The sequence below is a fragment of the Colletotrichum costaricense genome (assembly GCF_030867565.1).
Source record: "Colletotrichum costaricense strain IMI 309622 chromosome Unknown Scaffold_5.1, whole genome shotgun sequence".
NCBI classification, from domain to species: domain Eukaryota; kingdom Fungi; phylum Ascomycota; class Sordariomycetes; order Glomerellales; family Glomerellaceae; genus Colletotrichum; species Colletotrichum costaricense.
This window is the reverse complement of record NW_026848234.1, coordinates 3,135,596-3,162,264: the sequence shown is the minus strand read 5'-3', so window position 1 is coordinate 3,162,264 and position 26,669 is coordinate 3,135,596. Positions and strand designations below refer to the sequence as shown.

The 26,669-nt window shown below is 54.0% G+C and overlaps 15 protein-coding genes across 15 annotated transcripts; 7 read left to right on the top strand and 8 right to left on the bottom strand.

Annotated features, from left to right (window-relative positions):
* Positions 1–681: 681 nt before the first annotated feature.
* On the bottom strand, positions 682–2,409 carry CCOS01_06208 (zinc knuckle; the record flags this gene model as incomplete). The annotated part of the gene is made up of 7 exons (XM_060454378.1): positions 682–866; positions 925–1,095; positions 1,152–1,231; positions 1,288–1,330; positions 1,383–1,925; positions 1,983–2,179; positions 2,246–2,409. 7 exons carry the CDS (start codon positions 2,407–2,409, stop codon positions 682–684), a joined length of 1,383 nt encoding a protein of 460 aa, XP_060316150.1.
* A 1,306-nt stretch (positions 2,410–3,715) lies between these two features.
* CCOS01_06207 (uncharacterized protein) lies at positions 3,716–4,115 on the bottom strand (the record flags this gene model as incomplete). Its single annotated transcript, XM_060454377.1, has 2 exons — positions 3,716–3,854; positions 4,000–4,115. 2 exons carry the CDS (start codon positions 4,113–4,115, stop codon positions 3,716–3,718), a joined length of 255 nt encoding a protein of 84 aa, XP_060316149.1.
* Positions 4,116–4,603: 488 nt separating this feature from the next.
* On the bottom strand, positions 4,604–4,858 carry CCOS01_06206 (uncharacterized protein; the record flags this gene model as incomplete). Its single annotated transcript, XM_060454376.1, has 1 exon — positions 4,604–4,858. The coding sequence occupies one exon, from the start codon at positions 4,856–4,858 to the stop codon at positions 4,604–4,606; it is 255 nt and encodes an 84-aa protein (XP_060316148.1).
* A 184-nt stretch (positions 4,859–5,042) lies between these two features.
* CCOS01_06205 (voltage-dependent potassium channel beta subunit) lies at positions 5,043–6,362 on the top strand (the record flags this gene model as incomplete). Its single annotated transcript, XM_060454375.1, has 6 exons — positions 5,043–5,130; positions 5,187–5,216; positions 5,270–5,362; positions 5,418–5,479; positions 5,544–5,677; positions 5,726–6,362. The coding sequence occupies 6 exons, from the start codon at positions 5,043–5,045 to the stop codon at positions 6,360–6,362; spliced, it is 1,044 nt and encodes a 347-aa protein (XP_060316147.1).
* A 1,543-nt stretch (positions 6,363–7,905) lies between these two features.
* On the top strand, positions 7,906–9,093 carry CCOS01_06204 (2-nitropropane dioxygenase; the record flags this gene model as incomplete). The annotated part of the gene is made up of 2 exons (XM_060454374.1): positions 7,906–8,029; positions 8,126–9,093. 2 exons carry the CDS (start codon positions 7,906–7,908, stop codon positions 9,091–9,093), a joined length of 1,092 nt encoding a protein of 363 aa, XP_060316146.1.
* A 341-nt stretch (positions 9,094–9,434) lies between these two features.
* CCOS01_06203 (uncharacterized protein) lies at positions 9,435–10,958 on the bottom strand (the record flags this gene model as incomplete). The annotated part of the gene is made up of 1 exon (XM_060454373.1): positions 9,435–10,958. The coding sequence occupies one exon, from the start codon at positions 10,956–10,958 to the stop codon at positions 9,435–9,437; it is 1,524 nt and encodes a 507-aa protein (XP_060316145.1).
* A 600-nt stretch (positions 10,959–11,558) lies between these two features.
* On the top strand, positions 11,559–14,126 carry CCOS01_06202 (NIMA interactive protein; the record flags this gene model as incomplete). Its single annotated transcript, XM_060454372.1, has 2 exons — positions 11,559–11,741; positions 11,835–14,126. 2 exons carry the CDS (start codon positions 11,559–11,561, stop codon positions 14,124–14,126), a joined length of 2,475 nt encoding a protein of 824 aa, XP_060316144.1.
* Positions 14,127–14,253: 127 nt separating this feature from the next.
* On the bottom strand, positions 14,254–14,457 carry CCOS01_06201 (uncharacterized protein; the record flags this gene model as incomplete). Its single annotated transcript, XM_060454371.1, has 1 exon — positions 14,254–14,457. The coding sequence occupies one exon, from the start codon at positions 14,455–14,457 to the stop codon at positions 14,254–14,256; it is 204 nt and encodes a 67-aa protein (XP_060316143.1).
* A 407-nt stretch (positions 14,458–14,864) lies between these two features.
* CCOS01_06200 (F-box domain-containing protein) lies at positions 14,865–17,468 on the bottom strand (the record flags this gene model as incomplete). Its single annotated transcript, XM_060454370.1, has 5 exons — positions 14,865–15,728; positions 15,836–16,409; positions 16,487–16,602; positions 16,664–16,786; positions 16,902–17,468. The coding sequence occupies 5 exons, from the start codon at positions 17,466–17,468 to the stop codon at positions 14,865–14,867; spliced, it is 2,244 nt and encodes a 747-aa protein (XP_060316142.1).
* Positions 17,469–18,330: 862 nt separating this feature from the next.
* CCOS01_06199 (uncharacterized protein) lies at positions 18,331–18,606 on the top strand (the record flags this gene model as incomplete). Its single annotated transcript, XM_060454369.1, has 1 exon — positions 18,331–18,606. One exon carries the CDS (start codon positions 18,331–18,333, stop codon positions 18,604–18,606), a length of 276 nt encoding a protein of 91 aa, XP_060316141.1.
* Positions 18,607–19,533: 927 nt separating this feature from the next.
* Positions 19,534–19,854, top strand: CCOS01_06198 (uncharacterized protein; the record flags this gene model as incomplete). The annotated part of the gene is made up of 1 exon (XM_060454368.1): positions 19,534–19,854. One exon carries the CDS (start codon positions 19,534–19,536, stop codon positions 19,852–19,854), a length of 321 nt encoding a protein of 106 aa, XP_060316140.1.
* Positions 19,855–20,654: 800 nt separating this feature from the next.
* On the top strand, positions 20,655–21,130 carry CCOS01_06197 (uncharacterized protein; the record flags this gene model as incomplete). Its single annotated transcript, XM_060454367.1, has 2 exons — positions 20,655–20,818; positions 21,124–21,130. The coding sequence occupies 2 exons, from the start codon at positions 20,655–20,657 to the stop codon at positions 21,128–21,130; spliced, it is 171 nt and encodes a 56-aa protein (XP_060316139.1).
* Positions 21,131–24,454: 3,324 nt separating this feature from the next.
* Positions 24,455–24,640, top strand: CCOS01_06196 (uncharacterized protein; the record flags this gene model as incomplete). The annotated part of the gene is made up of 1 exon (XM_060454366.1): positions 24,455–24,640. The coding sequence occupies one exon, from the start codon at positions 24,455–24,457 to the stop codon at positions 24,638–24,640; it is 186 nt and encodes a 61-aa protein (XP_060316138.1).
* Positions 24,641–25,700: 1,060 nt separating this feature from the next.
* On the bottom strand, positions 25,701–25,940 carry CCOS01_06195 (uncharacterized protein; the record flags this gene model as incomplete). Its single annotated transcript, XM_060454365.1, has 2 exons — positions 25,701–25,725; positions 25,780–25,940. 2 exons carry the CDS (start codon positions 25,938–25,940, stop codon positions 25,701–25,703), a joined length of 186 nt encoding a protein of 61 aa, XP_060316137.1.
* A 12-nt stretch (positions 25,941–25,952) lies between these two features.
* CCOS01_06194 (uncharacterized protein) lies at positions 25,953–26,255 on the bottom strand (the record flags this gene model as incomplete). Its single annotated transcript, XM_060454364.1, has 1 exon — positions 25,953–26,255. The coding sequence occupies one exon, from the start codon at positions 26,253–26,255 to the stop codon at positions 25,953–25,955; it is 303 nt and encodes a 100-aa protein (XP_060316136.1).
* Between the last annotated feature and the right edge of the window lie 414 nt (positions 26,256–26,669).

The following is a 26,669-nucleotide window of genomic DNA, read 5'->3' as shown; positions in this document are numbered from 1 at the left end:
CCCCCCCCGAAACACCAAGAACGGGGCATGGAACTCTGGGGAAGACAGGAAGGGTTGGCGAGCTAAACACGCACGCGGGTGAAAGAAGACACGACGGAAAAGACACCAAGAGCAGAGCAGCGCAGCACAGAGAAGAGGAGAGAGAAAGAGAAACTCGGAGCGAGAAGAGGGACAGAGTTGTTGGACATGGGTACATTTTCATGTCGAGTAATGCCGATGACTATCTTGCTTCATCGATTAGTCTTCTAGTATCACAAAGTCGTTGTAACATCCTCTGATTATCTGTTACTCAACTTGCGGTGATTGCATCTTCATGCGGACGTCAATATTTGATGTGAATCTATAATGCAACATGAATAACAACCTTCGATACTGGGAGACACTGATGCCAGTCATGAAGAACCTGCTCAATCAGATCTGACCAGCCTTGCCCATGGAGACATTCACAGTCACACGAGATTGATGTGGTCGTGCTCATGAACATTGCGTTGGTTCTATGTATCTCCATCTACCGAGAGACTGTACCAATCATCAATCACGAAGCAAGAGAGAAATTTATCAACCGTTCCTTCCATCGAAAACCTTGTCGTCTGCCGTGACAGCGACGAAATGCCGTGACCTCAACGCCAAATAGAGAATCACCATACCAATCCCTTTGCAAATGCGTTTCTAAGGACGCATCTACCAACCGCTAGCGCCAGTGTCCTCGGTAGAGCCACCGCCGGTACCCCAAGCGTCACCAGTATCGGCCTTATCGGGGGCGTTGTTGGAGGCGCCGAAGTCATCAATGTCCTCCTTGGGAGGGTTGGGGCACTTGAAACTCTTGTGACCCATCTCGCCGCAGTTGTTGCACTTGATGCGGGTGACTGTTAAGGAACATTGTGTCAGGGTCATGCAGTCAACGAGGCTAGTTGGGCAACTTACTGTCAACGGGCTTCTCGCAATCCCTGGAGAGATGACCCTCCTCATCGCAGTTGCGGCACTTGATCTTGCGAGGCTCAGGACACTCCCGGGAGACGTGGCCCTCCTGGCCGCAGTTGTGGCATGCACGACCACCGCCACCACCCTGAGGGCAGTCTCGAGAGAAGTGGCCCACTGTAGATGATTAGCTTTTGTCTCTGAAGGAAGCTGGATGAAGGAAGCCTTCTTACTCTCGTGGCACTTGTTGCACTCCACGTCATCACCAGCCTTGCGAGGCTCAGTGCAATCGGAGACCTTGTGACCAGACTGGCTATAGAATATGTCAGTCATTTCGCATCAAGAACGGCGGCGAACTTGGCTGCTTACCCGCAGTTCTTGCAAGCGAACTTGTCAATGCGAGGAGTAGGACCTGGATCAGTTGGTCAGTGATGCAAACCATCGGGTGAAGCAGGCAGACTCACAATCGCGAACACGATGACCCTCTTCGCCGCAGTTGTAGCAGGCGATGGTCACGCGGGCCTTCTCCATGGGGTCTTGAGGGCACTCCCTGGAGTTGTGACCAAGCTCGTTACAATTGTTGCACTTCTGCATAAGACGGGAAACGGGCTCTCCAGCATCTTCAAGGCGGGCCAGGTTCTCCTCGGGGGAGGCAGGCCAGTTAGCCTTCTCGCGCTGGCGGTCAGGCTGCGCAGAAAAGCGGTACTGGACAGTGTACTTCTTGTCCAAGTTACCCTGGAGATCCATATTGGTGTGGGTGGGAGCCAAGACACGCTCAGTGGCGATGAGGTAGATGTTCATCTCCTGGGCGCGGAAAGCATTCTCCAGCTCGACATATCCCATCTCAGGGTAGTGCTTGAGGTACTTCTGGATGGACTCCTTGGCTTCAACGCCGTCGCGCTCCTGGATAGCCTCGTGGATCTCCTCCCAGGCCTTGTCAGCATCGACATCCTCAACCTTCGTGAAGTCGATCTTGCGACGGCTCTTGCAATCAACGGTCGCGTGGCCTGATAAAGTAACTATTAGTCCCAAGTCTCAATATTGCAAGATAGTGAACAACATACCCTCCTCACAACAGTTGCGGCAAAGATCAGGACCCTTGTTGGGGCACTCCTTGCGCATGTGACCCTCCTCGCCGCAGGTGCGGCAGGTCATGGCAGGAGCGGAGGGACAATCGCGGCGAGTGTGGCCCTGCTCACCGCAGGCGTTGCAAGTGCCATCGAAAGCCTTGCGAGGCTCGGTGCAATCAGCCTTGCTGTGACTACATCATCATGTGTGTCAGCGTGCGGAACTTCTGGTGTCGGTCAAATATGGAGCAATCACTCACCCAGTCTGGCCGCAGTTGAAGCAGGCACGGTCGCCTCCATCGCCGCCGTCACCGCCATCACCGCCCTTGGGGTTGCTCCAGGGGTCATCGTTGGGGATGCCATTGCCAGCGGAGGTATTGCCAGTGCCCCAAGCATCGTCAGTGGTGCCCCAAGGATCAGACATCTTGTTGTAATCGCTCGAGAAAGAATTGCTGGTTTGCTGAATCCTGAAGAGAATTGATTGACAGAGTCTGGACTGGTCCAACAAGTCAATCAAAAGAGACACTTCTAGACGAAGCGCAGAAAGAGTGGAAAAAGAAGGAAACAGGCAGGATTGTAGAGTAATTTAAAGCAATAATCTGAATTCTTCAGAAGAAAAAAAAAGAAGTGTTGACGTGAGTAGAAAACCCTCCAGAGAAAACGTGACAGTATGGAAGGAGAAGGAAGGTACAGCTGAGCGAGGACTAGGCAACAAGCAGAAGGAGCGCAAGACCCATACTGCCTTTTCTGGAAAAGTAATTCTCAGAATTGCCGTAGTCCAAAACCGCGAGAATTGACCGATGTAGAGCCTCGCTGTCTGAAGCTGCTCGGACAGCCAAAACTTGCGAGGAAGTCGGCATGGATCCAAATCGCGAATATTTGCTCGGACAGAGAAACAGCAAGATGAATCCAACAACGAAAAGAGATGAAACTTGACTTACGATATGTATCTCAGTGATTGATCTTAATCTTGATGCGTACTGTAAAGCGGAAATGAAGTGATTGTGTTGAAAGCTGATCGTACTTGAATGAAGCCAGCTCTGGTGGTGAGATGGTGAAAAGAAAAAAAGAAGAAGAGAAAAGGAACAGGTTTGTGGAAAAAGATTCAGGTTTAGCTCATGGAGAGGAAGCCACGAATTCCGCTTATGTCGTCGAGACCACCAATCCTATGCTCTCACGATGCGGGTTTCTTGTAGTCGTGAATGCCCGTAGCTGAGTTGAACTCACTTGAGGGCACCTACACAACAGACTGGCCACTATTCTAGCCTGAGCATGAGGCATCACCTGACTTGCAGCACAACTACTTATTTGAAAGGAGCCGGAAAACTTCGAGGTATACTTCAATCGAAAGGATTCTTTCGACCATGTTGTAAAGCCACGCTTGAATAGCAAGTGAGGCGCTCTTTGCGAGAAGTCCAGGCACCATTGTCTATGTCAAACTCTTTTCAAGACTTCGATTGCTTTCTATCAGGCTTGAGAGCTATGGTTCCGAGGTCGTTGCCTCAATACGAAGATACCATGGCCCGAAATGCTCAGATCAATGTAGGTATCAGTATGAAGCCTGAAAGCTTATCTTTAAGTAGGTCTTGGGCTCGATTATTAGCCTGATCTAAGCAAGACGGAAATAGCGTACCTGAGAATCATTTGCTTTACAGTTCGGTTGAACCAATTGCCTGAACCGTGTGCTGATCACCGTCTAAATATTGATCACTCGCACTGTTATCACTGCCTTACCTCAGTACGCTGCCTTGTGGTAGCTGAGTCAAGCTCTCTCTTATGTGATGGGAAGACCGGGCCAGAGTTTTGCGAGATGACCTGGGGTGCTCTACAAGAGACTTGAAAATGCTACAGCCTAGAGTGATCGTCAACCTATCTCGTTGCGAAAAGATAGCGGCCTGGCTTGCGACTAGTCAATCATAGCCTAGCACGGGTCACCATAAGCACGGAAAGAATCATCATTGGAACATTTCCTAGAGAAATCATTCAATTGTCAGCTTGTTGAACTTTGCTATACACGTTCCACCGTCGTAGAGACTGCGGGGAGTCATGTTCAAGATTGGCGCTACCTCGTAAATGTTTGTTACGACTCGGTCTAGGATGCGACCCGAGGTCTAGCGTGTTGGTTGGCATCTACCTTAAGGCTTACCCCAAGATGCCGAGTGCAACGAAAGATAGCTTCATGACACCTTGATGGGAGGAGCGTCGTTGAAGAATTAGTAAGCTGGCCAGGTCCTCGCAAATTCGGGGCAATCGGAGCAGCGAGAATATGAAACATCCCTGAAGGGCCCGCATTATAGCAGGGGCAATGGTGGAAGGTTGTGTTGGAGGGGCAGCTGGAGGGGTAATTTAGCGCACAGCACCCGCAACTTCGCTTCCAGTTCCTCGACACGGGTGACGTTGAGATCCCTCGTCTATCTTACCGCACTCCGTACCTCGATGTCTTTTTTATTTATTTATTTGGGGGTTATATTTAGTATTATTCTGTGCTACACGGTACCAATTGGTCCCTTTGAGACTGAGCAAAAAGAAAATCAGGACATTGGCTTACAAGCGTCTCATTCTGCTTATCGAAGCAACAAGCTCGGGATAGCTCGATCCCGCCCGTCATAGCTCCAGGATCAGGCAGCGTGAAACCACGACAACTGTGTCTGTACCGGACCGGTACCCCCGCCAACAGCTGAGCGTGGAATGGGACCATTGGCTACATGGCTCGCCGGTGACACAACTCGCCGGTCATGGACTCGGATGGCGGGGTTGATACCGGCTGCCCCGCTTCCATGAGCTTGACCACTGGAGATGGGCGATTCAACAACTGCTGCAGTATCTGTAACCACGAGAGGAATAGGTTGGGCCCCACGGTGGCCTTTTGACATGGGCCATGGGCATGGAGCTCCAATGGACCTTCTTTTTTGAACACGAGATGGTCGGACGAGGGGGACTGACTATAAGTAAGGTGCTTGCCGCTCTTCGCATGACTTGCCAGCTTGCACTCGCCTCCACTTTGCTTCGCGCCCTTCCACCACCTTTTTCTCCAACGACTCTCGAATCACCTACAAAATGTCCAAGCCCGAAGATCTTCCCCCTATGGAGTACCGCTTCCTGGGCCGTTCTGGTCTTCAGGTTAGTGCCATCAGCTTGGGAGGCTGTGAGTGGCCCTGATTGTGTTCCGGAAGACTGTGACAGACACTGACTCTCCACTAGGGTTGACCTACGGCGGCCACGTCGACTCCGGTACGAGCAGACCCCGAGTCACAGAAGGCGAACGAGACTGACAAACTACGTAGAGGGCACTTTCAAGTGCATGAAGGCTGCCTACGATTCTGGCGTCAACTTCTTCGATACGGCTGAGGGCTACGCCAATGGCGAGAGCGAGATTGGTACGAGCAGTCGACATCACCCTCGCCGAAAGAAGGAGGACTAATTCTGTGATAGTCATGGGCCAAGCCATCAAGAAGTACGGCTGGAAGCGCAATGATCTCGTCATCTCTACCAAGGTGCGCAACCCCGCAAAGGCCTGGCGACACTGGAATCCGAGGCTGACATCTGAATGCACAATAGATTTACTGGGGAGGTGCCTTTGGCGACAACGTTGTCAACAACAAGGGTCTGTCCCGCAAGCACGTCATCGAGGCCATGGACGCTTGCCTTGAGCGCCTCGATCTCAAATATGTCGACCTCGTCTACGCTCACCGGTGAGTTTCCCTCTCGACACGTTTACGAATACCACTGACTTTACTTAGTCCCGATCGCCAAACACCCATGGAGGAGACCGTCCGCGCCTTCAACCACCTGATCAACACTGGCAAGGCCCTTTACTGGGGAACATCCGAATGGAGCGCCGATGAGATCGCCCAGGCCTGGCGCTACGCCGACAAGCTGAACCTTGTCGGCCCCATCATGGAGCAGCCCTCGTACAGCATGCTTGACCGTAAGAAGGTCGAGCACGAGTTCTTCCACCTCTACCGCGAAGTCGGCACCGGTCTGACCGTCTTCTCCCCTCTGCGCCAGGGTATCCTTTCCGGAAAGTACAAGAACGGCATCCCCGAGGACTCCCGCTTCGGCTCCGAGAACATTGGATTCATCAAGGACTTTTGGAAGAGAGAGAATGCCAAGAAGCAATTCCAGGACCTTGTTGACAAGGCCAACAAGATCGAGCCCATTGCCGAGAAGCTGGGTATCAAGATGGCTACCCTGGCGCTTGCCTGGGTCCTGAAGAACAAGAACGTCAGCTCCGCCATCATTGGCGCGAGTAGTCCCGAGCAGGTGTTCGAGAACATCCGGGCTATCGGTGCGCAAGAGAAGTTGACGGACGAGATTATGAAGGAGATTGACGAGGCGCTGGAGAACAAGCCCGACGCCATTATCCCGAGATTCTAGAGCGGTCGAAAACGGTGTACGACAATATGAAATGAGAACTTCGGAGTAATTACGTACATATACGAAATACCAATCGAATAATGCACAGATATTACACTTCACATACGATCACTGTTGAAAGCGCGCACGGCGAACACGAAGAAGTCATCAAGGTTGCCCAAAGAGGTGAACACACACTCCACACATCACCCATAGCTGAGTAAAGTTGAGCTGTCTGTCAGGGTGCGCGAGCCACTGCACTCTGGCCAAGTGGTCTAGCGTGCGATATCTTCGTCCAGAGATCGCAAACTGATATTATCTAAACCTACCGCGCCCTGCATCTCGGTGTAGTACCATATTCTGCCATTTTGCCAGGACGAATCTCCATTTTGTCACTTTTTGTCTTTTCTTTCTGCTTTTGTCTTTCACGCATCGGAGTCTATCTTTTCTTTTGTTTACTTACTGCTCTCGATTTGCAGCCCCGCTCATGATCAAGGCCACCCCAAAGATGACTGCCAAGACTGTTCGAACCAGTATATAATTGGGAGTTTAACCATGGATGCCTTAAATGGCCTGTTCTATAGTTCCAAGGTGATATAAGTACGAGATGAGCGGATCAAATAAGAGAACCAGGACTCAGCGCAGCAAGAAGTTTCTGCGCCTTTGTTTAAGACTTATAGCGTTAAATCGAAGATAGTGTCGGGCTTCTTGATGTCAGAATTGTCATCGCCGGGCTTCTCGATGTCGGATTATTCCGCATCGTCGATCAACTTGCGCTTCTGGGTGCTCTTCTTCTCGATCCAAATCTTTCACCGATAGAGGATGAGGCTTCACTTCAAACCCGAAGTTCTGCGGAGAAAAGATGTGGCACATTCAAGCCGGTTCTGTTTGACTCAACAATTATTTATGAATGCCAACTAAAATTCTCTTGGGTCTATCACCACGTTTGAGACCATCTTCATGTTATAAATGCGCGTGTGACCTTCTTTGCCCTTCACAATGCTTCTACGTAAGGTACTTGGCAATACGACTTATTCGGTGCTGTTAGAGAAATGCCCTTTCTTTCCAGACAAGAGGTGAACAACACCCTTCATCTTCTCCAAAACTTGTGTCCTCCGGCGCACATGCCAAGCAACGGGCCGAGCATACGACAAACACCCCGGGTAACACACGGCCGCCCGGCCCCGCTTTCCTCCGCGGAGATGTTTGTACGGTTCCCACAATTGGAGAACCGAGGAGAGCCGCTGAGAAGGAGGGATGACGACAAATCTCTCCGAGGATCCGGCAATCTTTGTCAGCCGTAGTAAGTAGGCCAATGCCTTCTTCGTGTCTCACCTATGCACCAAGATCTCACTCAGAAGTCAGAACATCTTGTTTTTTTTTACTTCCGAGGTTCTGTGTATAAGACATCAAGCTGACCCCGCCCGATCGTCACAGGCACAAAGTTCTCCAATAGTGCTGTCTCACAAAGTCCCGGGGGAACAACACCCCTCACTTAGAACAACCAAAAAAGAGTACAAAAAGGGAGCAAAAAAGCAAATAACAAAGAGACAAAACACCAGACATGGCCATCTCGAGACTGGTATCGTGGTTCCCCCACGTCAAGGCGCCCGCCATCATCAACGCGCCGATGCTGGGGTCCGCCGGCGCCGCCATGGCAACTGAAGTCCACAAAGCCGGTGGTTTCGGTAAGGGCGAACTCACCCTCCCTTATTCAAGCCAAAATGTCTCTCTCGGCTTCTGATGAAAAAGAACATCAGACTGACAAATCTTCCTCTTACCAGGTTTCATCGCCGCGGGCTTCGACTTCTCAGAGTCCTCGGCCCAGATGACGGACCTAGACAAGGCCCTGACCCAAGCCCGCACCCTCCTCTCACTCCCGGCCGCGGACAGCAACAGCGGCGGCAGCGGCGCGGGGGGACTCCCGCTCGGCGTGGGCTTCATCACGTCCCACGAGACAGCCGGTCACTTCACGGCCAACGTCCTGCCCATCCTGGTCCGCCACGGCGTCGCAGCAGCCTGGCTCTTTGCCCCGCACCCAGAGACCAAACCCCACGGCGAAATCATCGCCGCCCTCCGCGGCAAGGGAACGAGAGTCTTCGTGCAGGTCGGCAACGTCGCCGCGGCGCGGGAGGCGGCCGCCGACGGCGCGGACGTCATCGTCGCGCAAGGGGTCGACGCCGGCGGGCACCAGTTTTCGCGGGGCTGCGGCGTCGTGGCGCTGGTGCCCGAGGTGAAGGCCATGCTGGCGGCCGAGTTTCCCGACCGGGACGTCGCCGTCGTCGCGGCGGGCGGGATCGTGGAGGGCAGCGGGGTGGCTGCGGCGTTGGCGCTGGGCGCTGAGGGGGTTGTGCTGGGCACGCGGTTCGTTGCGACGGACGAGGCGATGAGCGCGCAGTTGCATAAGGAGGTTATTGTGAGGACCAAGGACGGCGGGGTGAGTACGTGGAAGTCGGAGTTCCATGATCGATTGGTGGATAATAAGTTGTGGAAGGAAGGGTATGATGGGAGGGCGATTGTAGGAGATATTCATCGGGAGTATCACGCCCTCGGCGGCCAGACGGCGACGGTGGAGGAGAGCCGGGAGAGGTTGCGGACGGGGTGGAGCGAGGAGGAAGGGAAGAAGATGATTGGGAAATGGGCCGGTGCTGGGGTTGGGCTTATTGATGAGATTAAGCCGGCTGGAGTGGTCGTTACTGAGGTGAGAGAGGCTGCGAGGAAGCGGATTCAAGAGTTGGTTGGGTCGATTTGAACGGAACAAAAGGCCTAGTTGGGAGTCTCGGGCAAGGTGTGATTGCATGGCCAAAATCATCAAGTTTGATGCTCCATAGGGGCTGCAAGAAGATTCATTAACAGGGAATTTAAAATCACTTCGTAAAATAATTGCATTCGTCCGAGGTGTAGCATAAATCTAGATTCTCTAGATATTGATTCTGCAACGAGCCGCGTCGAAGAGCAGTGCCAGTAAATGCCTGTATTGGATGTAAGATGTTAAATTTTTGGACTCCCCCTAGCTTCATGTGACTTGTAACATGGATAGAGCCCAGGTGTCTGTCTCATATTTATGAGCCCAAAGATCTGACAACGCTCTGCCTAGTGCCCCTTTTCAGTCTTGGTCAACTTGGCCGCACTCTCAAAGTACCCATCCGTGCCGCCGTACTTGGCCAGGACACCGTCAATGTCTACTTCCTCCACGTTTCGCGTCCGCTTTCTCCCAAGCATGGCTGTATTTCGCGTGCTCGGGATACGTAACATCTCCGTCTCCACGACCCATCCGCAGTCCTCGGCGATCTGTGCGGCCCAGTCGACCAAGGAAGCATACGTGGATATCGACTTGGTCTTATCACGCGGCGGCGGCGGACGGTACTTTTGACCGCCCAGAGAATGGCTGCAGCAGGGAATCATGATGAAGGGGCTCTCCGACAACGTAGCGAGGATTGGCGTCCAAGGTGTAAGCTCATCTGCGTGATTGGAAACGATGAAGGTGCCTTTGGGGAAAGCGCCGTTGTGTATCTTTGACATATCCAAGGCGGGCTCCTCCTCGCTATCGGCGTAAGACGGCCTCGAGACAATGTCGGGGAGAAGAACCAGAGCCTGGAGCGAATCCCGTCCATCTTGGACAGAATTGTATTTGGCCCATGACTTCCTGGCTCTGGCATCGAAGCCCCAGCCAGAGTAGCCCTCTTGGATCAACAGATGAACTAGCAATCCATTTCCGCAACCAATATCTACAAATCCAGGGAACGGCTGGTCCTTGTACATTTCTTTCCAGAGCTCAATCAGGAAAGCAGCAATGCCCAAGTCCTCAAAGACATGCTTAGTTGGGTCCGTCGTCTCGGCCCAGGTTTCCACCAGGTCCTTGGCATACTTGAGCTTGAGCTCCATATAACGGTCCTGGAACCTGGCCTGGGGAATCACAACGTCGTGGTGCACCCGCTTGGTATACCCGTCGATCCGCCCCTGGCCGTGCTTGTACAGCACGGAGAGCAGCATGCGGGCGGTCCGGACCAGCTTTTCGACGGCGAAGTCGGCCTCGTTAAAGAAGAGGTAGTGGATGGAGACAGTACCGACGGCGCGCGCAGCGTCCCACTCGTGAAGATGCGCGACACCCCGGACCTTGGGGTGGTAGAAGGGGAGGGCGTCGGGCGAGGACGCGTGGGGGAGGTAGACGACCAGGGACCTGACCTTTGTGGCATCTGGGGTACAGGAGGAGGCGAAAATGCACGTCTGGTCCAGGGGGTCGTCCCGGCGGGTGTTGCGCGGGATCAGCCTGCGCACGAAGACGCGGTCGTTGTGGAAATCCTGAAAAGCAATGGGAAGAGGTTGCTGCTGATGCTGCTGCTGCACAACTTGTGCGGCGGCGCCATCTTCCGAGGCAGCGTCAGGTGCGGGTGCAGAGGGAGGTATCCATGCCGGGTCCGAGTCGTGTAGGATATCAGCGCGGAAGAGCCATGACGAATTGATGTTTGGGTTCTTGATGAGATTCATCATGACATCCTCAAAGATTTCAGGCCCAAAGGCGCACTCCTGCTGGAACAAGGGATGCCATATCTCGCCGGAGACATCGTGTACGAGGGGCTCTGCCGACTGCCCAAGTGCCGTGGGATCATAAGCCATGTCGATAAGGCGGGAGAAAACAAAGTTGTTTCCCAGGCTGCAGGCTGAGGAAGAAGCAATACAGTGAAACTTTTGAGTGTGATGGAGAGCCGTGAGATGTGACTCGGGCAGATATCGCATGAATTATAAGAATGGCGCTAGGCAAGTGTTGGCTAGCCCCGCAGGGTCGGGCTAGGAGCGGCCACTTTTAGGCCACGGACCCATGTGACGTTGTGAGTTGGCCAATTTTTTGTTTACTTTGCGAGGCGGTTGCCATGTCACCCCCACCTCGCAAAATACACAGCGAAGAAGAGTAGACACAGCACAGCACCCAGCAAGTTCCATATCCAGCAGAAACTCGCCCTTGCAGACCACGCAGAAAAGGGTACTGATCCGTCACTCTCCTGCATAAGCTCCGAACCGGGCACTACGAATACACACCAACGCCATAGCTCATTTCCTTTTGATGACACACTTTCTGCTCTTCTTTCGATCTTCAGTCACAAGCTTTTTGAGCCGCTCAAGAACCACATTCCTCCGCATGTGCTGACCAAGAGGAATACTCTTCAACAAGCACTGCTCGTAGTGCGATCGTCTCGCCGCGACAACACGTCCCCTACGATGGCGGAAAACGACAACTTGCGTACGGCATCGCTGTATATCAACAATCAATTGCTCTCGCGAGGACTCCTACGCGATGGCCAAACAATCAACTTTGCCGACCCGGACGACTATCCGGGCGGCGCGGAGGCCACCATGGGCAAGATCATGAGCATTGTCAATGATTTGATCTTGCGCCGAGACGTGCGTTTGCCCTTATTCCCCTGATGTATAGAACTTGGAGAGAAGAAGAGGAAGAATGCCCCATACTGAGATGTTGTGTTTTCCCCCTTCAAGCGCGATGCCGAACAACGCGAGAACCTATCGACCACTATGCGCACCGTTCGCGCCGAGAACCTACGGTACACAAACGACATCGCACGCCTCTCGGAGAAGCATATCGAGGCTCAAAGAAAGCTCGACATCAGCGAGGCCACCGAAAACACCTTGCGTACTCAGCTCAAGTCTGCCGACGCCGCTGTACGCGGCCTCAAGGACGAGGTGGCTCGCGCCAAGACTCTGGTCGCCCAGACGAGAGCCTCCTGCGCAACGGAGGTCCGACGCCGCGACCGCCAGATAGACGGCCTGAAGAAGCAACTGGGCGAGGCTGGCCGTCCCCGCGGTACCGCGAAGAGCTCCGCCGTCACCGTTATCAGCGTCGTCGCAGGCGAAGGCGAGGACAAGATATCGCCTAAGCGCGGGGCCAAGGCCGCCGCGGCTTCGGAGGACTCCAGCTACGATCTGCGTACCGAGACGAACGAGTTCCTGACGGACCTTGCGCGAAACCTTAGTGAAGAGAACGAGTCTCTCTTGAACCTGATCCGTCGAACAACCAAGAGCTTACGCGAGATGAGTGGCTGTGATGCTAGAACAAGCCAGGGAGATGGTCATGCTGTTACGCTGCCCACGGCTGAGAACATGGCACATGAGCTTGACGCCATCCTCGAGCACCTGCGCTCCATCTTGACGAACCCCTCGTTCGCCCCTATTGAGGAAGTCGAGGTCCGTGAAGAGGAGATTGCTCGTCTGCGTGCGGGCTGGGTGAAGATGGAGAACCGCTGGCAGGAAGCCGTCCATCTCATCGACGGTTGGCGTCGACGCATGGTGGCCGATGGCAAGTCGGTCAACATGGAAGAGCTCAAGATGGGCCTCCGTCTTAGTCCTGTGCGCGTTCGCAATGTTGAGGAAACCCACCAGGGCGCCATAGACATGCATGAGCTGTCTTGTGTGCAAGAGGAATGCACCGCCGACTTGGAAGAGGAGGGAGAGGAAGAAGAAGAGGAAGAGGAAGAGGAGGTTGATTATGACGATTTGCCTGAATCTCCTTGCCCTGCTCCGCAAAGGGTCGAGTCACTCCATCTTGTTCCTGCACCGGCAGAATACAATGCAACTCCTCGCGAAGAAGAGTACAGCCAGGACGATCAGCCGAGCGACTATGAGTCGAGCATCTTCGAGGATGTGGACGTTGAGGAACTCGATATTGAGGAGCCCAATGTCCAGATTCTTCAGCAATCCACCGCCTACCTCAGTTCCCCTCCTCTTCCCCCACCTCCCCAGATGAGCCCGCTCCGCGAGATGCCTTCTGCAGGCAACCGCGACGCCAGACCAAGGCGTGATGTTCGCGGAGACTACGACACGATGGCCAACGAGAAGCCCAGAACGATCCGCGCTGTCGACGTCGCCCCGAAGCCACCACCACACCTCGTTCAACTTCCGCGATCACCGCAGAAGCCAGCGCACCCGGTCGACGACCGCTCTCGCACAACATCTGCTGCCTCCATCGCCTCCGAATCGACGCACAATGGCGCACCCCTCATCACACCATCCGGAACCCCGCCCCCGGAAGTAAACCAAACGCCAACCGCACGGAAACTCCCCAAGCCGCCGCGTCTCGTCTCAGCAGCCCCCGCTGCACCTTCACCAGCGGTCCCGGCACCGAGAGAAACACAATCTCCTGTCAAGAATATCCGTACAGTCTCGCAGGAGAGCCAAGAAAGCCAGTCGAGCCAGGAAAGCTGCGAGGGCGCACCCCCCGCCCCGGCCGTCCAGCCCAACAGTAACAGCAACAACAAGAACGCAACACCTCACCGCACCCCTCTCCGCCGCGTCCCTTCTCGTCTGCCGCTCCCGCGGCCCTCGGACCCGCCACCACAGCAAAGCCCCCTGACAATGGCAACCATCGCAGCCAAACTGGCAGCCTCAGAGCGTGAAGCCGACGCCGCCCGTGTCCGCGCGAAGCTCAAGGCAGCGCGCGGAGGTGCGCTCGGTAAGCCGGTGGCCGCACCCCAACAGCAGCAGCACATGCCTCCCCCTCCGCCAGAAACCATCATCACCATGCCACAAGAGCCTCAGCCACCCGTAGACTCCCCGGCCAAGACACGCGCAGACCGAGGAGACCTCGACCCCGTCAAGCGCGACATCTCGCAAGGCGACCAGATCCAGCAGTCGCCGCTCCAACCGACAAAGCGTAAGCGCGAGAGGCGCGTGAGTAAAGTCGCCTCGAGGAGGCGGAGCACGCTTAGTCCCTGGGAGATGGAGAGTCTCATCTCGGGTAACGTCGCTGTCCCGCCGTCGCCTGCTCGGTCGTGAGGTGCTCGTTGCTGTCGCATTTACATTCATTCAAACCTTGCAAAGAATCACTAGAAGCGAAGAGGAGGCCCCCCTCCTTTTTTGCTAATTACAATCACTTTATAATATCACTACCCCAATAACTCTCCTATGCTTTTCTTTGGGAGGAAACATCAATCTGTCTTTTTTCAAGGGAAAGGGGAGATATCCAACGGCGTTTGAGAAAAGGGGGGCGAACGAAGGAGCCGCCTGTAGCAGCCTCATATATATGGAAGCCGGCGGTTCCAAGGCAGGGAAGGAAACCCGTGGGCAGGCAGGAGTGGGAGGGGAAGATGAAATCGTCTTGTTTCATTCCGTTTTGACCTTTTTATATATCCGTGAAGCTTTGTTTTGGTCATTGTCGTACTCATTGCCAGCCAGACACTTCAATAGCGAGGAGCTTTGAATTAGCAAAACTAATCCACCTTTTTTACTTATTCATATTTTCGGTCTATTCATGCTGTGTGTGTCATGATACCCTGCGCGTGAATCTGTGCCATGAAAACCATTCACATTTATCAAGGAGAAGATCATGTGGAAATCGCCCGTTTTTCTTTTTTCATTACGGACAGCAAGTATCAAACACATGAATCCAAGCAGTTACGCTTAATGCTATGAGACCTACGTGATTCGACCGGAAAGGTCACAAAAGAAAACCAATAGCAACGTATCAACTTCTTGGCCAGTTGCTACCCCGCGACTACCAACGTTGAGCCACTTTCACTCACCAATTTCGGCCTCCACGGGAGTCAAGGGTTCCAACGGTACGGGGAACTCAGCTTCCCAGCTACCGTACACGACCTCGACTCCGTGAGCGCCACAAAACGTCCTCAGCTGGTCCATCGCCACACCCGTCAGCGCGCGCTGGTACACCTTCTTCAGCCTGCCCAGTATCGCGACGCGCTCGATGATGGCGCCGAGGCGCATCGGTTCGCACAGGTCCGAGTGAAGCTCGAGGACCTCGAGGTTGGGGAACGACTGGAGGAAACCAAAGAGGAGATCGACCGAGTCGATGCCGCGGCCCCTCTGCGCCGGGTCGCGCGTCAGGTTCTCGTGGGACTCGAAATCAAAATTGAAGAAGCCAAACGTGCGGACCGAGACGCTGCCACGAAGCCAGTCGAGCGCGCCGGGGAAGAACTGGCCCGGCTCCTGGCGCCAGCAGAGGCCGAGCTCCCGTAGCCTGCTTGAGCGGACGGCGGGCTCGAGGAGGACGGTGGCGAGGTCGACGCTCAGGGGCAGTTTCGGCATCCAGAAGCGCTCGAGGTTGGGGTAGGTGACGAGGGACTCGGCGGCCTCGTAGCCCGAGTAGTCGAGAGGCAGCTGCTGGGGCAGCCAGTCGCCGTGGTTGGACTGTAGTGCGGCGCGGGCGTCGAGGACACGGAAGGAGGACGGGTGCAGCGGCGGGAAGTGGCGCTTGTCGCCCATGGAGAGGGCGCCGCACGCCTTGCCGAGCTTGATTACCTGGAGGCCCGGCCAGAGAGACCAACAATCTTCTGGCGGAGCGAGGGAGTCTAGGCCAGTGAATACGCCAAAGTTGTCCATGTGTAGTTGTTCTAGGTTTGGCGTTGAGCGGGCGAGGGCGAACTGCAGGTGCTGGTTAGCAAACATGGTAACTGCGTGGATAACTTTGCAACAGCCAAAAAAAAAAAAAAAAAAAAGGAGAAATAGATGGAAGAGGAGGCACAACTCACGGGGTCAATTCGACGCTCAGGGGTTAGCTGATTCAATGTCGAAGTCAGCGGACCGGTTAACTGAAGGATCTTGAGTCGGGGCAGCTCCGGCCAGCCCAGATCGTTGAGGTGCATGCTGAAGAGGGATATCCTCTCGATATTCTCCCGGGCACGTTCGACAAACTGCCTCACGAAGGGCTGGGCGCCACCACTACTCTGATAATTCGGTCTGTTGACGCGGAAACTGAAGCCGAGGTGCGTGAGCCCTTCGAAGAAAAGCGGCTTGGGAGGCAGCTTGTAGCCCCAGTCGCCGCCCTCGAGGTTACGCTTGATCGCGCCGATCTCTAGGCGCGTCGTCATGCGCGGGTTCGTGGTCTGGATGAGAGACAGCCACTTTGACTCGTTGAGTTGGAAGGCGTGCGCGTTGGGGATGACGAGGCTACGGGCGCCGCCGCCGGTCCGCCTCCGCAACGTTTTTAGAAAGGAGACTCTTGGTGGCTTTTGCGGGTTAAGTGAAGGAAAATGGACCTGTCTCCAGATGTAGGGGTGGGTGTCAAGGAACTGGTCCCATCGTTTACAGACTCCCGATATTCGGCTGGCATTCCATGTCAGCAATTGAGTCAGGAGAAGGAGTGTCGGTCAAAGGACTTGTATCGGGCTGCTTGAACTCACCATAATTCATGAAAATCAAAGTAGGAAAATACTTTTTCAATCAACTCGATTGGTAACTCCATAGGGTCTCTCCGACAAAAGTGTTTGTGTAATGGTTCGCGGATCTTGCAAAGTTGCTGCAAGAGTTGAGGTTAGCGAATAGTCTAGCGATACCAAGTTCAAGTAGATATCGCATACTTCATATTTCGTCGTACTGGCGAGGCCTTCCTTTTGTCCAACCTCGATACCGGCACTCCACGCAGCCCATGCCATCTCGTGTTTCTTCTCCAACTTGTATATCTTCCCCAGCCTCATGTACCCCTGAAAACATGTTATTCACATGGAACCCAGCATAAGAGGAAGACAAGCACGCAAAGTGGTCAGGGAGCGACAGCACGCACAGCCAAGTCCGAAAAACAACAGAGCAAAGACTCACCTCCAACCGCCTCGGCGCAATCTCTAACAACCACTCCGCATCCCTGCGCGCCATATCCAGCTTTCCCATCTTCTCAAAGCACGCAGCCCGGTAGTCGAGCGCCTGGACGTGGCCTTCACGGTGGCAGCGGCCCCACGTCTTCTCGGCGCCGCATTTGCACTCCTTGGTGGCCTCCGCGTAAACGCTGCCCCTTTCGCGGCGGTGCCGGGCCGCCGCTTGAGCAAAGTCGCGGCACGTACACCTTTCCCGCCGGCGGCGCTGCTGCGCGAGGCTGTGGCCGTTCCCGCTGGCGTCTCCGCCGTCAGGACCTGCACCTCCACCACCTCCAGAACCTGCGGCCCCGAGCCCTTTGAGACTTCGAGAAGTACGACCACCGGAACTACTTCCTGAGCCTCCACCTGAGGAAGCAGGCCCTCCTCCCGAGGGTGACGAACATGGGCAATTCCCGGCGACGAGGGTGAAGTGCTCGAGTGCGACGCGGAAGCGCTGGTCCGCGTAGGCTGCGCGGCCCTTCTCGATTGACGCCTCCGCCGAGCGGACGCGAGGGAGCTGTCCAGGCGGCGCCATGCCTTTTTGATGACGTGGATGTAAAAGACTGTGGTCTGCGCAAAGGGATCCATTGAGACGGCTGGTCAGTTTTGTATACCTGTATCGGTTTGCTTTTGTTGAATGAGGCAAAAAGATCTCGCAAGATGTTGAGTCTCCTGCTTTGCAGAAAGAGTAAGGTTGTCGTGAACTTGAGGTCACGTGGTACTGGTGATATCTGGCACTCACTGGGGTAGAAGGAACTTTATGAACAAACGCTCGTCTGAGGAGACAATGAATCCGGGGATAGGCCAGCTAGTGCACAGAACAAGAGAGAGTGGGCATTTCGTCTCTTTCGCAGCTGGCCTTTTCTTTTCGAAGGATACTGAGGTCTTAATGAGAAAGAAGAAGCGGCTGACAGCTTAGATTGTGGCGGACGGGGTCGACGGTGTGATAGTGGTGTCGCCGAGGTGGAGGTACAGCATCTCCGAGGTTGGAAAGTGAGGTTGCGGGACGAGGGGCGGAACTCAGGGCGCGACGCGAACGCGACCGGATGTCCTCCGTAACGGGTCCCGCTGTGGCCCGTGGAAGGAGCGAGGAACCGGGGTTACCGCCGGAGGGGGCCCTCGTGGGGAAAGAAACGACAAGTTTCAGCGCCTTCCAGGGCTTATGCTGCTGTAGTTCCGCTGCAAAACTGACTTCCAGGGCAAATAGTTGTTTCTATCGATACCTTCCTTACCTTAACCACCTAAGTCCTGCCTTCCATCGGTCGAGTACCCAAGGTACCTAAATAACGATGAAAGGCAGGTAACCACCTCCCCTTGCCGTCTTCCATTTCCATAGCACCTTCTAGCTTTCTATCGGCGATTACCACAGATTAAGGAAATAACTCAGGCAAGATGCCATGACCCATCTCACAACCACCGCGAAACAAGCATCGCCATTCAACTGCATCTTCACAGCAATGACCTCATTCCACAGCAAACCCCGTCTTCCTCGATCACCATCAACCCCAGGTTGTTCTAGACCCCAAGTCCCCGAACTCCCCCAAAATCCTACCGAATCCTACCGCCACCGTCCCCGCGAGAGGACGGCAGACCTTGCCGACTCCTCCGCTCCGCATCCGCCACTGTCTGTGGCGCTCCCGTCAAGCTCAGATCGTTCTCCATCTATAGAGTAATTGCGCCTCGCAAGTCCCCCCCTGCTCTGATCACACACCTGCGCATCCAAGAGATCCTCCAACAGCCGACAGGGCTAGCTACGACGGATGACATTGTACGAGGAACTGAGCCTCAATCTCACTCGCCCACGCCTATCACCAGCCTCGTCACGCAGCCACATCTCACATCACTACCCTAAATCTCGAAGAACCATACGCCCCCTCGCCGTTATTTCTGGTCATCCTTCCATCGCAAAGAGCCGAGGACAGTCCCCAATTCAATTCAACAAGCCAGAGCACACCAAGACAGAGACCAAGCCTAGTGGTTCAGGGGGCGCATGGCCGCACCACCCAGCCGGTGTAACTCCTCAGCTGCTCATTGCCAGCGACGATCTCTGAGCTCTCGTTCTGTGGCACACGCTCTTCCAGGCAACGGCCGACAGGCAATTCACACACTTGTCCAACCAAGCCCTCCAACCGAAATGCAAAGAGATGTTTCTGGTATCATCTCGCCGTTTCAAGGCATCATTTTCAGGAACCAGACCCCGGGCGACAACGGCGACCAATAAGGATAGCCGCGATGTGAGCAACCCAGTAATCCAAGATCCAGCACCCCACCAAGCTCAAGATCGATTACTTGCGCGCATCCCCGGCTCTCTGGATTTAGAAGTCCCTTGCGTCTCGAACATCAGCAACCCAGCCCAGTCTAGCTTTCACCTTCAAAAGTTCCGCGAATATCAGCCTCTGACTAAGGTTGCAACTCGTACTGGGCGGCGTCAAGGAAGTGAGACAGAAGTGCCATGCTTTCCGCACCGGAACGTGTGTCTCCAAAGGTCAGCAAGTCTACCCACGCACAAAGTGGTGTGCCTTGCATGCTTCATGAGCATTGGACAGTGACCTACACAACCCAGGTAGAAGTGCCTGCATAGATTGGAGGCATGGGTTGCCATGTCACCCTTTCGACGACTCCTTCCGAGACTCGGATCCCCCATTTTGGCACACCGAGGCCCGCCCCCCGGCCGGCCGGGCATAGGACCTCGAAAGCCGCGGACGCCCATGCATATCCGCCTGGCACTTTTTTGTTCCTTCCATCACTTCGTACCGCCTAGTCGGCTGGTTCGCATCATCCTCTTGAAATCACGGATTAGTATCCCACTCAGCATGGGATTTCAGTTGCCTCTCTTTGGCAAAGTTGCCCACTCTGCTTCTCTCACCGGTCACCAGCGGCGGCACGTTAAAATCTGGGCAAATCTGCAGCCCCCAAAATAGGAATCCTTCAGCCAAGCCAAGGCAGGCCGCGCGTGGAAAGAATCCTAGATATGCATCATTTCCAAGTTTTCGAGTACGGCGTAGTCTTGCTTGACAATGGTCCCATGGCAAGGCGGCCGTCAAACAGCGACCCCTTCCCACCCCCTGTACGTCTTTCTACCTCGAGGTATGTCACGATGAGCCGGATATCGCGGTCGCAGGATCAAAAAGAAGCTCACAGCAGCTGCCTGCCGCTCCGTCCGCATCCGCATCCGCGACCCGCGACCCCTCACCCCGGCACCCTAGCATGGCTGAGGCCAAGCATCACGCGAGTCCGGACAACCCTCGAAGAAGCTGGCCAAGCATCGATTCTGCCCGGTAGGATCCGGTGCTTTGCGGTTCCCGCCGCAATTGCACATCAATATATCGCTTCCCATCACAGTGAGAAGCTGTCGATTGGTGCTGCTAGGCCAGTTCGTGTCTAGTTACCCGTCCTTCTTGTTTACATGCTTGCATGAAGATTGTTTGCCTCGAATCCTTCTGCAGCAAAGGTACCTACCTTCCCTGAGGTACGCTACCTACGGACAAAGTGCCTTGCACAAACAAAGGTTGCATACGCCGTCCGTACGGATGCTTGAGGCCGCATCCTGGCCCGGGCGGTCGGCCGCGGTGCGAACCCCACTGGGACACCCCTTGTCCGACAACAAACTGCCTTCCTCCAGGAGCTCCCGAAGTCGATATCTCGATTTCAACAAATCCTTCCTGCGATGCACGGTATCTTCCATTCCTTCGGCACGTCTTTGGCCATCAGAGGTCAGAAAATGCTGAGAATTCTGCCACACGTCCCCCCTCTACTTTCCGACCATCGAATGGGAATTAAAGAAAAGCAACGATGTGGAAGAAACTCAAATGATACCCAGCAAGGAAACAAACGCAAGCATCGTGAAATCAAACCACGAAGTATCCATAGTCCCACGATTTTCAGGTGAGGAGGCATCCCATTCACCGGGGGATCCTCTTTCAAAATGGAGCAAAGTTCAGATGAGAAGTTGCTTCTTCAGATGAACAGGACAGGGACATGCCCCTCCCCCCTGGCGTTTGGGCAGAAAATACGACCGACTGTCGTTTCTTACCCCCCCCCCCCCCCCAAATTGATCAAGTCATTTTTTGTCTAAATTTGAATTTTGTAATTCTTTGGACGATCTGCACAGCGGACAGCTGTCATGTCTGATGTCTCAAAGCCACTACTACCCTATGTACGGAGTACGCTGTACTGGCAAATGAGCCCAGGTCTTAAGCTCCGAACGACATGGCGTGTCTTTAGATGGCAGCGTAAGGATACATCATTGCATCTTCTCGGCATCTCGAATTGATGCCTAGGGATCAGTTCCCTTACGCCCATGCTTTCAATAACAAATACGTCGAGTCTGTATGCCGTACGTACACAAGAGTAGAATGCAAGGACAAAGCCAAAATGAGAGCAGGGGTGTGGGGAGGTTCCTTGGAGGTGACCTCATGTCGAAACCACCCGACCCAGCCCTCGCTCGGCGTCCCTCACATCTGGGAAATCTCGCATCTCACCAATCGTAAACTATGCGCTGCGCTGCAACCACCAAAACCAAGGCTCAGAGCCCTAGCGTCAAGCCCCGTCTAGACTGGCCAGACACTTCACGCCGCGATACACACACCTGCAAGACTCCAAAGCGCTTGCGCTTATGCATCCATAGGTATATGCGTGTCTGCGGCACGTGTCGTATCTCTCCCTCATCCGCTTGCGCCTTCCCGCGCCTGTCGTCTAAGTAATCTGATGAGAATCTTACTTGACCCTCCTTGATGGGTTGCCATGGTGTAGGGTTCCAACCACTCAACTCTCACTCATGACCCTCCAAACCCACCCGCCCACGCATACTTACACACTTACATACACGAACGTGCATACACATACACAAGTGCGAGCATCACATCACCACACACACATCATCCCCCTCCCCCCTCCTCAAGCCTGCGCATTCTTCACCGCAGGCAATTTTTGGCATCTTACTGTACGACACACCACCAAGGGCGGCAGCGGCAAGCGGCAAGCGGCAAACCCCACCACTAAGCACTCACTTCATCCCTCCCTCATTGGTATCATGTATGCTCACCGCCGCATTTTCCCCTAAGACACGGTCCAAAAAAGAAACACATGCAGCCCACACACCACCTACACTTCCACTCGCAATCACCCATGTACGCTACCTTATACTCACCAAGAGAAAGAAGACGCGGGAAAGTCCCATGCAGAAACCAAAAATGTCCCAAAAAGACATGCGTAATCCACCAAGACATTGATCTCATATCCCCGACCTCCAGGAGGTAATCCCATGTGCTCCCCATCCCCTGCCCGTACGATGTTCATTTTTAGACCCCACAGCACATCTTCCCGGGTTTTGTGATCCGTGGTCCGTCATCTCACCGAGTAGCTTTCACCCCCCACAAAAATCCACGCCGGCTCACCTGTCACGCCAAATGACACTCAATTGCGGCTATTCCCCAACAAGCGCGGAACTTCGCTTATTTCGGCGCCTCACGCCCATGTCCATGCCCTTGGCACCCACGCACCCTGGACCATCTGCCGCGACGGGCGCCGCGCGCGCGCACAAGCTCGCTTGTTGGGCTTAGCTTGTCAACTTGTCCGTCGCCCATTTCCCCACTCCCCACCATCCGTTCGTTGCGGTGTTCGTCTGTTTAATTCAATTCTCCCCTTCCGTCCGTCTGTCTCTCCCTCCGCACGTCTAAAAATAAATCTATTCTTAGAACGGTACCTCCCATGCATTTCATCCGTCTCTGTCTGTCCGCTTCAGGATTTGGACCGGCACATCACTCCCCATGCCCGTGTTACCTGACTTTGCCGTTCCCGAATTCCCAGTCCCTTCCTTTCGGGACCAGACAGACGCGACCCAAAGGAAACCCCACCATCCGCATCTGCGTACCCAGGTACGGTCCACGGATAGGTCTGTCCAAACTCACACGCCCTTCTTGGCGCAAGGCTTTCTTTCTAGGTACCCGTCAAATTCAAGGGTTTCCTCTTCCTCGTACTCTGTGCGGTACAGCTCAACCCATGGCAGATCTGACAAACACCATACTCCGCACCCATCCATGCATACGTCTCTTGCACTCCATTTCCCCCATTTGGACAACAGAACACACCACCCCCCTCCACTCCCGCTCAACACTGCTGCACTGCATCAACCCATCTCACCGGGAGTCTTTCCCACTCACCAGCCCACCACAACTTCACCACTGTCTCAGAATCCTTTTTCATGTTCTCGAGTCCCGACGAGTGGGAACTGCAGTCGAGGTACCCACCTACCCGTCCAAGATATCCATGTCATTCGGTTCCCGTTTTGTTTTCACCTTCTCCCAAACACCCTCCCCACCACCACCACCGCGCGCATTCCCATGATACCATGAAGCCCACGCAAAGGCCTCCCGCGGCACTCCATTCTCCTCCGTGCGTCCGGCAAAGAAAGCAGCCCCCCTCCCCGAAATCCCGTCAGCACCTTGAACCACCACCATGCCAATGGAAAAACTCAGTTTCTTCGCGTCTCCCATATTTCCCATTCGCATACGCCCACACACACACGCCCCCCTGCTTTTGCACCACCACCCCCTATCGCAAGGCTGAGTCTCGGCCGTCCAAACGAGGCTGGTCGTGGCCCCCAAAACAGATTTCGTTCCCCCTCAACCAATGGCGTGTAAGAGGCGGGCTCAACTGAGTGCTGATGCCTGCCTGCTGTTCCTTCGCCCGCCAGCCAGACCGTCCGTCCCGCACATACCGAGGAGGGAGCAGCCGCCAACGACCGCGAGAGAGAGAGAGAGAGAGAGAGATCCTACTCGAAATAAAGTTCCCCACGGGTAGGATGGCATTGCATGGCCCGAACTCTTGTACCCGAGCATTTCCTTTCTCTTGGGGAGGAAATCCTTTCAATTCCATTCGTCTTCTTTTTTTGTGAATTGAAATCCCACCTTCTCGTCGAAAGATGATTCCCCTTTCAGTAAAGTGCAAACAACACGCCAAAGTCCGCAAATACTTTTCTCTCTCTCTCTCCCAGGTTGCAACGTCGCTAACAAAAACCCACTTTCCCGTAAACACTCCCCCCCGTGACAACCTCTGATTGGGGCCTATCTTGGGGTAACATGGCCCCGAATCTGCCTAACTTTGCAGGATCTTGACTCACAACGCTCCCCGAGCTACCTTCTACTGCGGACCATTTAATTATTTGCCACCTTTGATATCATTGCAAAGTCCTACGTGCCCTAACCAATGACGTGGGAAACGTGTTCACGATTGGAAACTCTCTCAATCGTGTCCTTGGAAGCTCTCGGAACTTCTTTCCAGATTGTCTATATGTGATAATGTAGTCTCTCTAATACAACGATTCTCTGGCCAGATCGCCGTGCGTATCTGGCCCTCCAATTGCAACCAGCTCAATTCCTGCAGGGCGGGCAAAATTGCCATACCGTGTTTTTAACCAACCTCAGGAAGTTCCAGACAGCCCCGTGTAGTTTGGCAGTACAAGATAAAAATCTCCCTGAATGAGAAATGCCAATTGGTCGAATCTCAAAGAATCGAAATAAAATGATGTCTGGCATCAAAAGTTGTTTTGAGGTGAAGGAAGGCGTCATGACGCTCTTTTCTTCCTCGTTGCGGGCATTCCAGTTGCCCTTTTGTGTGTGTCTCTGCTGTCGACACCCGTCATTGGTTTTTTCCCCGTTGCTCCCAGAGCAACTCGTCTATCATCGGATGATGGTACAGATCATGTGAGAGAAGAAAGCAAGAGAGAAATCTTGGTAGAGAACAGAAGAAGAGTAAGTAGAGAGATTGAGAGAGAGAAAGCAACAATTCTGATATGCAACATTGGAAAGCAGAAAATGCAAGACAAAAAAAAACAAAAAACAATGCAACAACAAAAAACCTCGCTCACCCTGGTAATCTCGTCAACCATCGCATGCGCAGCGATGCGCTTGTATCTTTCCGAACCTGAACGCCTGGTATCCTCCCGCCCGCCCGCCCGCCAAATGCATCGAAAACTCGTCCGTAAACTACACAAAGTTGAAAATGAGACCGTTGTCGAATGCCTGTAGAATCGAATCTTGCCGCCGCTGACTTGAAGAAAAAGTCCCCCTCTTGAAAACCAAAGCGTAAACCCAAAGTGATGCCCGAAGGCAGAAAAGATGAGGTCCAGCCCAATTAGAAGTTAGGCATCTCTTGTATGCATGTGTTCATCCCAACCGCCCAATGCAGAAAAGAAAAAACCCAGAACCAACGCTATGCATGTCCAATGTCGAAAGGGAAGGAAACCACATCTATTGAAAGAAGGAGGGGAAACCGAAATGGGAAAAGAGAAAAAGAAGGTTGGAAAGAGTTGAATGTCGAGAAGATTTCGAAGTTTGAGCGAGACCGGGGGGCGTGGACTTGGTGGAAGATGTCGTTTAATTGCAGCGCGCTGATGATGACTATTGATAGGCCGTAAAATGTTTCCGTCATGTTCGTGATCTCGTCTCTGTCTTCGATAACTTCGTTGCTGAACTTCATGGCAGGGCGTGATGGTGGAAATAGTTTGTTGGTGTTGGTGGTAAAATGACCGGAGTGGAGGGATCCGTATAAGCCATTGGCCGGAGAGTCATCGCACAGCGGGAGGCGCCGATGAAGACATCAAACGGTCATGGCCGACGAAGAGGAGAGATAGCTGCGAGGGTGGCAGCGTTTGAGAGGCCGACCTTCCTCTAAAGGAGTATAGGTAGGTAACCCAAGTGCCGAATTGGAAAAGCAGCAGCTTGGGGGAATGCCATGAGCAGCAACCCATCACCGAAGACAAGACATTTCACCGGTAGTGGCGGGAGCCCTTGCTTGAATGGCTAGAGTGGTAACCAGAGTCGGAGTATGAGTATTGTGATGCGTACATGCTGTGTGATGAAGAGTGAGCATGGCAGGCGTATCCGACCAAAATTGTTCTGTTCTGGATGCTATGTCCTGGTCGGCCGTAGGCAGCGCATCTGTCAATGGCGTGCTGGTAGTAGAGGCAGCGGCATGCTGAGTAGAGCTCGACAAGTTGATAGCACATTGTGAACGTTATTCAGAAGTACGTTGAGTGACTGAAGTGATGTATGGTGTGAAGGACCGAGGAATTGATCCCTGAGATATGAGTCGGGGGAAAGGATGGCTTTATCTCTTGAGGAAGTTTGTGTGTTGTTGGTGTTTGGTTAGGGGGATATCGAGTTGAGGAATGATCAGAGAGACTGAAAGCTGCCAGGTATGCAGAGAAGCAAGGGGAACAAGGCAGAAATAGGAAATAGAAAAGGGAACCCAAGTGAGTGTGTTCGTGATGACTTATACTGGAGTAGACTAAGGATGGGGAGATGGAAAAGAGCGAAGGCATCACGACCTTATAGGCCTGGCAGCCTGGGAGGTCGTCACACGGGTAGGCAATTGGTAGATTGGTAGAGAGCCGTCTAAGGCAGCAGTGGGACCCTCTGGCAGTCGACAGTGGATGTCATCTGAGTGAGACCAATGACTAAGGCTGCATCTTGTGCATTAGAGCGGTATGCAGACCAGAGGTCTTGATGGCGCAGGGCAGGACCAGGGAAAGGTGCCTTGCACCTTTCCATCATGGCCTGGTAAGGCGCAGCAAGTAAAAAAGGTGTGAGAAGAGAAAGAGTGAGTGCGAGCAGAACGAAGAGGTGAGCAGGCGGAGAGGAGGGGTGAGCGGTGGAAAACGGGCTGGGGTGGAGGGGGGGTGAGAATGATGGTGGGCGTGCGTACTTGAGCGAACTAGACAGGGCACATCAACGAG